The 10,076-nt window shown below is 37.2% G+C and overlaps 1 protein-coding gene and 1 long non-coding RNA gene across 2 annotated transcripts; both read left to right on the plus strand.

The window, feature by feature from the left end:
* The first annotated feature begins 4,144 nt into the window (after window positions 1-4,144).
* Window positions 4,145-7,006, plus strand: LOC140824547 (uncharacterized). Its single transcript, XR_012116368.1, has 3 exons — window positions 4,145-4,163; window positions 4,252-4,323; window positions 6,510-7,006. It is a non-coding gene; the product is annotated as an uncharacterized lncRNA (long non-coding RNA).
* A 2,536-nt stretch (window positions 7,007-9,542) lies between these two features.
* LOC140824050 (uncharacterized) lies at window positions 9,543-10,076 on the plus strand. Its single transcript, XM_073185651.1, has one exon. It carries the CDS (start codon window positions 9,543-9,545, stop codon window positions 10,074-10,076), a length of 534 nt encoding a protein of 177 aa, XP_073041752.1.

Consider the following 10,076-nt stretch of genomic DNA (forward strand, 5'->3'; position numbering starts at 1 on the left):
GCCACAACCATCTGCAGTTTTGAAACCCAGCTTACTGCTCCCCCTGCAAGTGTAAACACATAACCAGTAGTAGATTTCCTCTTATCAGGATCACCTGCATAATCTGAATCGACATAGCCCCTGAGTGTAAAATCCGATCCTCCATAACATAATGCAGCATTCGAGGTACCCTTAATGTATCTAAGGATCCTCTTAACAGTGCTCCAATGCTCTCTTCCAGGATTCGCCATATACCGACTAACTGCTCCCACTGCTTGAGCAATGTCCGGTCTTGTACAGATCATGGCGAACATCAAACTTCCCACTGCTGATGCATACGGTACTCGAGACATCTCCATCCTCTCTGCTTCACTGCTATCTTGCATGTTGAAGCGTTGCAAGACTTTCTTCAAATAATTTTTCTGGGAAAGCCAAATCTTTCTGTTACTTCTGTCTCGATGAACTTGCATCCCTAGAATCTTGTTTGCTGGTCCCAAGTCCTTCATATCAAATTCCCTAGCCAACTGTGCCTTCAATCCTTGGACCTGATCTTTGTTGGGGCCTGCTACCAACATGTCGTCCACATACAACAGCAAAATGATATAATCATCACCGGACCTCTTGAAATACGTACAAGGGTCTGCACTCAATCTGTTGTATCCAAGGCTCATGATATAGGAATCAAATCTCTTGTACCAACACCTCGGCGCCTGTTTGAGACCGTACAGAGATTTCTTCAACCTGCAAACCAAGTTCTCTTTGCCTATTTCCGCAAAACCTTCTGGCTGGAGCATATAAATTTCTTCTTCAAGATCTCCATGAAGAAATGATGTTTTCACATCTAGCTGTTCTAGATGTAGGTCAAACACCGCACACAATGCCAACACCACTCTGACTGTTGTAAGCCGAACCACAGGAGAAAATATCTCATTGAAGTCAATGCCTTCTTTCTGAGCATATCCTTTTACCACCAATCTAGCACGATACCGCTCCACTTGGTTATTGCCATCACGCTTGATCTTATAGACCCATCTGTTTCCAATGGCTTTCCTTCCTCGTGGTAGTGTAACAAGATCCCAAGTTTTATTCCTGTCTAAAGCCTCCAACTCTTCTTGCATTGCTATCATCCATAAGGATACATCCGAGCTTTGAGTAGCCTCGTGGAAACTCGATGGATCATCATCCTCTGATAATAGACAATATGCAATGTTGCTTTCAGTGACATAATCTGAAAGCCAACCTGGTGGTCTTCTGTCTCGAGTTGACTGCCTCACATTGGAATCTTCAGACTCAACATGTTCTTGTTCTTCGTGCTCTGGTACTGCTTCACAAGAAACTTGACCTTCGTCTGTCTTATTCTCCTCCTGAAAAATAGTAGTTTCTGAATTCGGTGTGCCTTTGTCTCCCTTTACTTTATCTTCCTCGAAGATAACATCCCTGCTGATGACAAGCTTGTGAACAGTAGGATCCCACAAGCGAAACCCCTTTACTCCATCAGCATAACCCAAGAAGATACATTTTCTGGATTTCGAATCCAACTTCGATCTTTCTTGCTCATTGTACAGAACGTACACAGGACTTCCAAATGTATGCAAATGAGAATAATCTGTCGGCTTCCCGGTCCACATCTCCATCGGAGTCTTCAGATCAATCGCCACTGAAGGAGAACGATTGATAATATAACAAGCGGTTTTGACTGCTTCCGCCCAAAATGACTTTTCTAGACCCGCAGTCCTCAACATAGCTCTTGTTCTGTCCAAAAAGGTCCTATTCATCCGCTCCGCCACTCCATTCTGTTGAGGTGTGTAAGCCGTCGTGAATTGTCTTTTGATGCCCTCATGTTGACAATATGCATCAAACTCATCACTGGTATATTCTCCTCCATTGTCAGTCCTCAGACACTTGATTTTCTTTTCAGAATCAAGTTCGACCCGCGCTTTGAATTCTTTGAAGATCTGGAAAACATCTGATTTCTTCTTGATTGGATACACCCAACATCTCCTAGAAAAATCATCAATGAACGAGACAAAGTATCTCGCTCCTCCTAGGGATACAACCGGTGCTTGCCAAACATCCTAATGAATCAGCTCCAATATGCTTTTGCTCCTGGCAGTAGAAGTGCCAAACTTTAATCTGTGTTGTTTACTGGTAACACAGTGCTCACAAAAGGGTAGTGACACTTTTGTAAGTCCCGGCAGCAGCTTCCGTCCTGAGAGAATTTTCAACCCCCGTTCTGACATATGCCCGAGCTTTCTATGCCATAACACTGTTAATTCTTCTCCAGAACCAATTGATGCAACAGCTAGTTCCGCCTCTTTGTGTGGTTCCCCCAAAAGTATATACAGATTTGCAGCAACCTTTTCCGCCTTCATAACCACAAGCGCGCCCTTCACAATTTTCATGATCTCGTTCTCGATCCGAGTTTTGCACCTGATGTCATCCAATTGCCCCAAGGACAAAAGATTTTTCGTCAGTCCTTTCACATGTCGTACCTCCTGTATGGTGTGAATGGTGCCATCAAACATTTTAATTTTGATAGTACCGACCCCAGCGATTTCCAAGGCATGATCATTTCCCATGAATACAGATCCTCCTGAGACTGGTTCATAATGATCAAACCATTCTCTCCGAGACGTTATATGCCACGTTGCTCCTGAATCCATTATCCATGTGTCACAAAATTTGTGCCTGCCTTCTGCAACAATTGCTGCTTCGCTGAATAATATTTCACCACTGCCTGAAGTACTGGCCACATTTCCTTGAGAACTTTTATCAATACTCGTACACTCTTTCTTGAAGTGCCCTTTACCGCCACATTTAAAGCTGTAAATATTTTTCTTCTTACTTCTTGACTTTGATCTACCTCGTCTTTGGCTCCCACTGGAGTCACGGTCCATAAATCTTCCTCTTATCATCGGTAACGCCTCTGCCTGCTTCGAGTATACCAACCTATCTTCCTTATTCTTGCGCCGGCTTTCTTCTCCGAGAACCGCAGTTAAGACATCGTCGAATCTTAGAAAGCCCATCAGAATATTGTTGGTAATGTTGATGATAAGTTGATCGTATGAATCAGGTAGACTTTGAAGTAGAAGCTCCGCACGTTCATTTTCCCCTATTTTATGCCCCATGGAAGTGAGTTGGGCAAATAGAGTATTTAGTGTATTGATATGGTCGGTCATCGATGAGGATTCCGCCATCCGAAGAGTATAAAGCCTTCTCTTTAGGAAAATCATATTGTGTAGCGACTTGACCTCGTACATCTTTGTTAGAGTATCCCAGATAACTTTGGCTGTTTTTATCTCAGAGATACTTGACAAAACTTCGTCTGCTATAGCCAAGTGTAAATTGGCAACAGCGTTATCATTCATCTCATTCCACTTTCCATCATCTGTAATCTCCACTGGTCTATCTCCAATAGCCGCCAAGCAATTTTCTTTTCTTAAAACTGCTTGTATCTTTATTTTCCACAGCATAAAATTGCTTCCGTTGAACTTTGCTATCTCGTACCTTCCCGCCATTATGTCTACAACAATTTTAGTAGACCGGATAAAATAATCCCGCCTTAAATAAAAAATCTCAAAAAATCTTTTCTGATGTGGAAGATCAGTCTAGGCTGCAACCACAGAGCATACTCAGAATTTTAAGAAATTTTAAACCAAGGCTCTGATACCACTTGTTGGTCCCACGTGCGGAATTTGAGATAATAAAACCCGAAAATAAAGAATAAACTGGACACCGAGATTTACGTGGAAAACCCCTAAAAATTATTAGGGTAAAAACCACGGACATGATGAAAAGAATTTCCACTATAATATTTTGTGGTGTACAACTCACTCACTGTGTTTCCAAAGATAACACGTACTCTCTTAATACAGGAGAACAAAATACCTCACAAATATTATAGAACTAAGCACTTAAATGCTTATAAGATGAGAGAAAACTCGAAGAATGGATGATTTCAGAATGAAGGGGGGAGCTCTATTTATAGAGCCCCCTGACCGTGTGAACACGCGTTAAAAACGCGTATTCATATTTCCGTCTGAAATGTCCGAGAAATTTCCGCTGCATAGACAATAATTAAAACGTGTCTTTCTATTGAAATTTCATACACCTGCCTCATTAATATATTTGTTTGCCACATGTCTACCACATTCTTCTTCCGAAAACAACAGCATCAAGTTGAGGTAGCTCTTATCTTTCCATTTGGGTATTTATTGTTTTGTACGTTATTCAGATATATGATGTAATTATGATCTTTTCGATGGATGATAGTTTTTGTCGATGAAGCTTGAGGCTGTTAATTCAGGACTTAACCACAGAGCAAAAGGGTTTCCTTCGGAATATGTAAGCTTCACCACATCTACTAATAATTTGAATCTGGTTAAATATTTTTTCAATGATTAGGCATTTTGTTCTCCAGATAAGAAAGATGGTATATGTAGCTGTAACTTGCTTTATATTTTGATTATCAATTAAGTCCATGATAGTTAAAGAACTAAAATGAAATATTTTGCTTGCCTGCTCTTAACCTTTTCTCTTTGAATGATTACATACTTCCCCGTTGAATTTTGGTTAAAGTTGAATTATATATAAGAAGGTTAATTTTGTTTTATGTTTGAACTTGGTGAACACTAGTTCAAATGCTAAAGTTTACTTCTAATTTAGTTTGAATATCTAACTCAGGGCCGATCCTAACAATATTTGGGCCTGAGTCTAATTTTTAGAAAAAGGCCTCTGAATCCATAGCAATTTTTAAAATTAAATCAATACGTTAAAACAATATAAAAAACTAAAAGAATAAAAAAATCAAACATGTCCAAAATAATCGTTAAAAAACAATCCGTCTAACGTTTTATTTCTAAAAATACTAATCAAGACTGTATAATCAAGTTGTTCAGTAATTCCTTTCTCAATCGATAACATAGTCTATCCATTCAATCTTTTTTGTGACATTAGAAAAGTTTTGATGAGCTTTAACTTTGAGAAACTTCGCTATGCATTTGCTACTATGATCAGGACAGTCAACAAGATTTTATAAACAATATGAGCATTTGAGATTCTAAATGCAATCAAATGAGTATCACATAAAAAAACGCTGATGATCAAGCGCAACAATCTTTAGCCACATCAATAGCTTGAATGAATCTCCCACTTTTTACACAACTAAATAATTGGGAAAGGCTGTCTTACTCACCAACCGAATTCAACATCAAATATACATATCAGTTACAGCTAATCACCACACATTCTTGATACGTCCCACATACACATTTTCAACCTTTCACTTTTGAATTTTGATCTTAGCTGGACCTGATATGGGAATTTTCCGACTATAAGCTCTTTTTAATCCAGGTCTCTACTCAGCGTTCCTAACATACCTTAAAATATTTATTTGGATTTTTCTATGTACTCTCAAGCAAAATTTCAAAGCAAGATATTTCTTGATTTGGAAATCTTAAAATTTAAATAATATTTTAATTTTATTCCTTTTTGCTCGTTATGTTTTCGTTTTTCTTGATTTTGTTTTAATTATTTAACACAAACAAGTATATATATTATATATATATATATATATATATATATATATATATATATTGGTAAAATAATAATGAGTATATTCACTGTTGTGGGTCCCATAGATCCGGTGGAATGAAGAAGACGAGAGACGAACTCGTGTGCTCCACCAAGGAAACTAAAATTAAATATTACAATTTAAAATTTTTGGGCCCCAAACAAATTTGGGCCTGAGTCATTGGACTCTTTTGACTCTGCATAAGCACGGCCCTGATCTAACTTGACCAGTTTTTTCATCACTGGTACTTACTGTCGCCACAAAATCACGATTAAGCATCTCTTTGTAAATTTTTAGCATATGTAATTCAAGGTAATTATCGTGGGGATTAATGTGTTAAGAACAATGTGGAACATTATATTGGGCTTGGAATTTTAGTAAGTAAATTTACCTATATCCAGAATGATTATAGGAAAATGAAGGGGTGGACTCTTTTAAAAAGTGCTCCCTGTATCATACCCACTTTGGCCTATATGTTCTTCCAAAATGTCATTTACATTTACTTTCCCTAATTGCATTGTGCATGGATAAATGCGTAAAAATACTTAAAAATCGGTGTGTACTTGTATTCTGAAATACTTAATGGAAGTTAATCAGGAGTAGATGGATTTTCAACGTGACTTAACTTGTGAATTACGGAAATTAATGCTCTCGCTGTTATATACTAGTGAAAAAATTGTGTAAGATGTCGATAATTGAAGCTTAATAACTTGTAGGATCCCCCACTTCTCTCCCCTTGGTCCATGATCAAGGACCTCAACTCGCTTTCTTTGGCAACTATCATGTCGCATAATAACAGTCACAGTTTCATTTGAAACTAGCATAATTTGTTTTTGTGTTCTATTCATTATTGCCGTTGTCAGTAAATTAGACGCATGTATTATTTTTGCTTCAAATAAAAGACATATTTGCTTGATTTTAATTTTTTTTCCCCTGACTGGAAAGCATGGTCTTGCAGCTACCAGTGCAAATATCCAATCCCAACAGAACACTATATGTGTCCAAGACATCAAGAGAATATGATGTAGATACACAGATGCTCTCCTTTGGGACTTAGCTAATGGAATTCTACTTGATGCTACATTTCAATTGCACATATCGATAATTGTCGCATGCAGGTACGGAGCCACCCCAAAGGCTGGCGTGGGCTCCAGTCCAGGTTAGATTTTTGGGCATATTAAAAAATATGGATGTATTAGCGACGATTTTACTAAATCCGTCGCTAAAAGTTTTTAATTTATTAAAAAGTTTAGCCCCTAGCCCAGACAAAAAAAAAAACGGATGGATTAGCGACGGTTTTAATCAATCCGTCGCTAAAATTACACGGTTTAGTTATATAGCGACGGTTTTGGTATAGCGACGGTTTTTGTACAAACCGTCGCTATATAGCGACGGTTGCGTACAAACCGTCGCCAAGCTCTGCGACGGTTTAATCAAAACCGTCGCCGATGCCGATTTAGAGCCGTTGGCTACTCAGCCTAGTCTCAAATTCTTTCCTGGCTACGTCCCTGGTCACATGTATTACAGATTTGTCAGATGTATTATAAAATTATTCTGCCAACGTACAACGACTTCTTGAATCTTGATCTTGGTTGTAAGATATCCATGTTAATTGTTGAAGTTAGATTTATCTTCTTAAACATTATCCATGCCCTTACTTCATGGACAATGAACGTGGTCGTGTTTCGCAAAAATATAGATTCTTTACCACTTATTGCTAACTAACAATTTATGGAAAAAATGATAAAAATATATTTTCTTTCAAATTTTACTCCACCAACCATTGTAACTTCCCACTAAGATCAAAATTCCTCAACTTCCGTTCTATATAATCTCTATTTCTTTTATTCTAATTTTTTTTAATTTTCTAATGTTAGAGTAGGTGTCCAGTGAGTCAACTTGTGGTTTGTGTTGTATTGACTCTAATGTAAAAATAATATTTATTTTAATAATATTTTATGATTTTATTCGATTATAATATTTCTTTATATGTATACCTGTAATGCCCAAACTTTAAAAAAAAGTGCGAAAAAAAAAGTTACTGTTTACGGGTTACTATTCAAGCGCTGCGGCGCTAGAATATTAGTGTCTAGGCGCTAGAGCTGTGGCATTTTGGCGCTGAGGCGCTAAAAAGTGGCGCTGTAGCGCTAGAAATGCGAAAAATCAATATGTAAGCCATCTTTCACCTCTTCCAATCATTTCCCTCCTCCTTCACGCAAACCCTTATCCATCTCTCCTCCATTTTCGAACTTCTTCCTCATTTTATGGGTGATTCTCTCAAGAAAAATATGAAATGAAGGTAGATTTGTGATCCTCTCGTCATGGGCTTCAAGATGATGTAAGTATTTCTCATTTTTATCAAGTTTGGAAATGGGTTGAAGTTTAGAATTAATATTTGAGTTGATATTTGGGATATTAAGGTGTTGAAAATGTTGTATTTGAGTTGGTTTGAATTTAAAAAGGGATATGATCATGATTTCTTGTTTATGTGTAAAGAATGATTTTTACACCTTCTGTATTTCGTGTATATGGGACAGTTATATTTGGATTTTGGAGTTATGATCTCCATCAAACTTGTAGAGCATCAAGTTAGCTTCGATTTGGTTCTTGAATCACTCAATTCTATGAAGAAACGAGAGAGATAAGTGATTTTTACTAAATGGTCTGGAAATTCGAGTTAATACAGATTTGCGTACATGCCTTCTATTTATTTGAATTCTGGGAATTATTGGTTGAGATTCTGGATTTGATGTTCAAATAAAAGTTATAGAACATGTCTTGTCTTCGAAATGATACCAAATTGGCTTGATTCCATTGGTTATTGAGGGAGTTATGCTCAAAATACTAAAGTGTGCTAGAAATGTATTGACACATAATTCGTGGGAATTATGTTGTATGTTTCAGATTATGAACAAATGGGTAAATGACTTTATTTGACAAAACTTTGTCAAGATTAATTGTTGGTCTTTGAGTTTTCTTGCGTATCCAATTTGCGGATCTTGATTTGATGTGCTATTGAATTAATTATGAATTTTGTACATAAACTGCTCCGTTTTGATAAATGATTCAAGTTCTTGAATTATAATGACTTCAGAGGTTTATGAACCAACTTCACACTTTGATATCGTTTTGTTAATATTTGAAAGGTATGTTACGGTTGGTAACATACGAGGTAAAAGTATAATTTTTATTTTAAATTGAAAATTCTATGGTTCGATGAATTACTTATTCTTGGAAGCCCACGACCGTGACTCCACATCACCGTCCCCTGATTTTGAAGTCCGTCGATCTAATCTCGACGCAAATTTCATGTGGATTTACAGTGCAATCTGCATGAAGAACATAGTCTCTGATCATGAAGATGATTGAAGTGGTTGAAGAAAGTTCATAGAGATTTACAGGAAGAGCTATTACCGTCTAAACACCGGGATAGTTGGAGCCGATGTCAAATACGCAAAGGTAGATTAAACTAAATCATATGACGGTCAAAAATAATTTGAACGTCAAAACAATTTTTTTTAAAACTTCCGCTACGTATTGAGTACGAGAAAACGGTATGCCAACAGCTAATGCTAGAACGACAATATTCATGTATTATACTACACGCATTGCATGTGCTTGGTTACTAGTATATCATTAAAAGTTATCTCTAAATAATGTAGAAAGATGAATAAAATGGCTCGTTCTATATTAAAATTATCAATAAATATATTTTTTTATTGGAATTTTATTACTATGTAAGGAATTGCCATGATCATGTACCAAGATTACATATTATGGATAAAAGAAAATCCAATAGTCAACTTTTTAAATAAATGTCAATAATGAACTTTATGAGTATAATTTGCCAAAAAAGCACTGAAAATATTCAAATAATCCACAACTAAATCAACCTTTCCATTCACCACCTAACCTGCACTCTATATATATATACACATCAATGTGACAACAAAACACCACACAACCAAAAAGCAAGAAACCAAAAAATATAATGGAGTTTATATTCAACAAAACCATCTTCCTCTTCGCGTTGATACTCGTCATCGACGGGTCTTTCTTCGGTAAACCAGTAGATGCTACTGCACTCGAAGACGTATGTCGTAAGACATTTGACGAAAATTACTGTTTAACCGATTTCGGGTCGAGTTCGAGCACGAAAACGGCTCCCATCCCAGCGCTGGCAAATTTAGCCATCGGGAAGGTGATAGAGAACATGAACACGACTCAACGTGTGCTCGATCTCATGTTGTATCTCATAACCGATCCTCAAATCCACAATGTAGTAACCGAATGCAAGAATTTTTATTTTCCTGCTTTTTCGTCCATAGTATCATCAGCATACGATAATCTGAATCATGGGCAGTATCGCCAACTCGGTCAGCAGGCTACGCAAGTGTTTAACGCCGCCGATCACTGTGAGAAAGCTTACGCTACTCTCCTCCAGAAGCCCCCTTTCGAGGATTCCATTTATAATTTGAAACGTATATCTAATATTCTCGAGGTTATTGTTGGTGACTTCTTATAA

Source organism: Primulina eburnea, chromosome 2, assembly GCF_022965805.1.
Source record: "Primulina eburnea isolate SZY01 chromosome 2, ASM2296580v1, whole genome shotgun sequence".
Taxonomy (NCBI): Eukaryota; Viridiplantae; Streptophyta; class Magnoliopsida; order Lamiales; family Gesneriaceae; genus Primulina; species Primulina eburnea.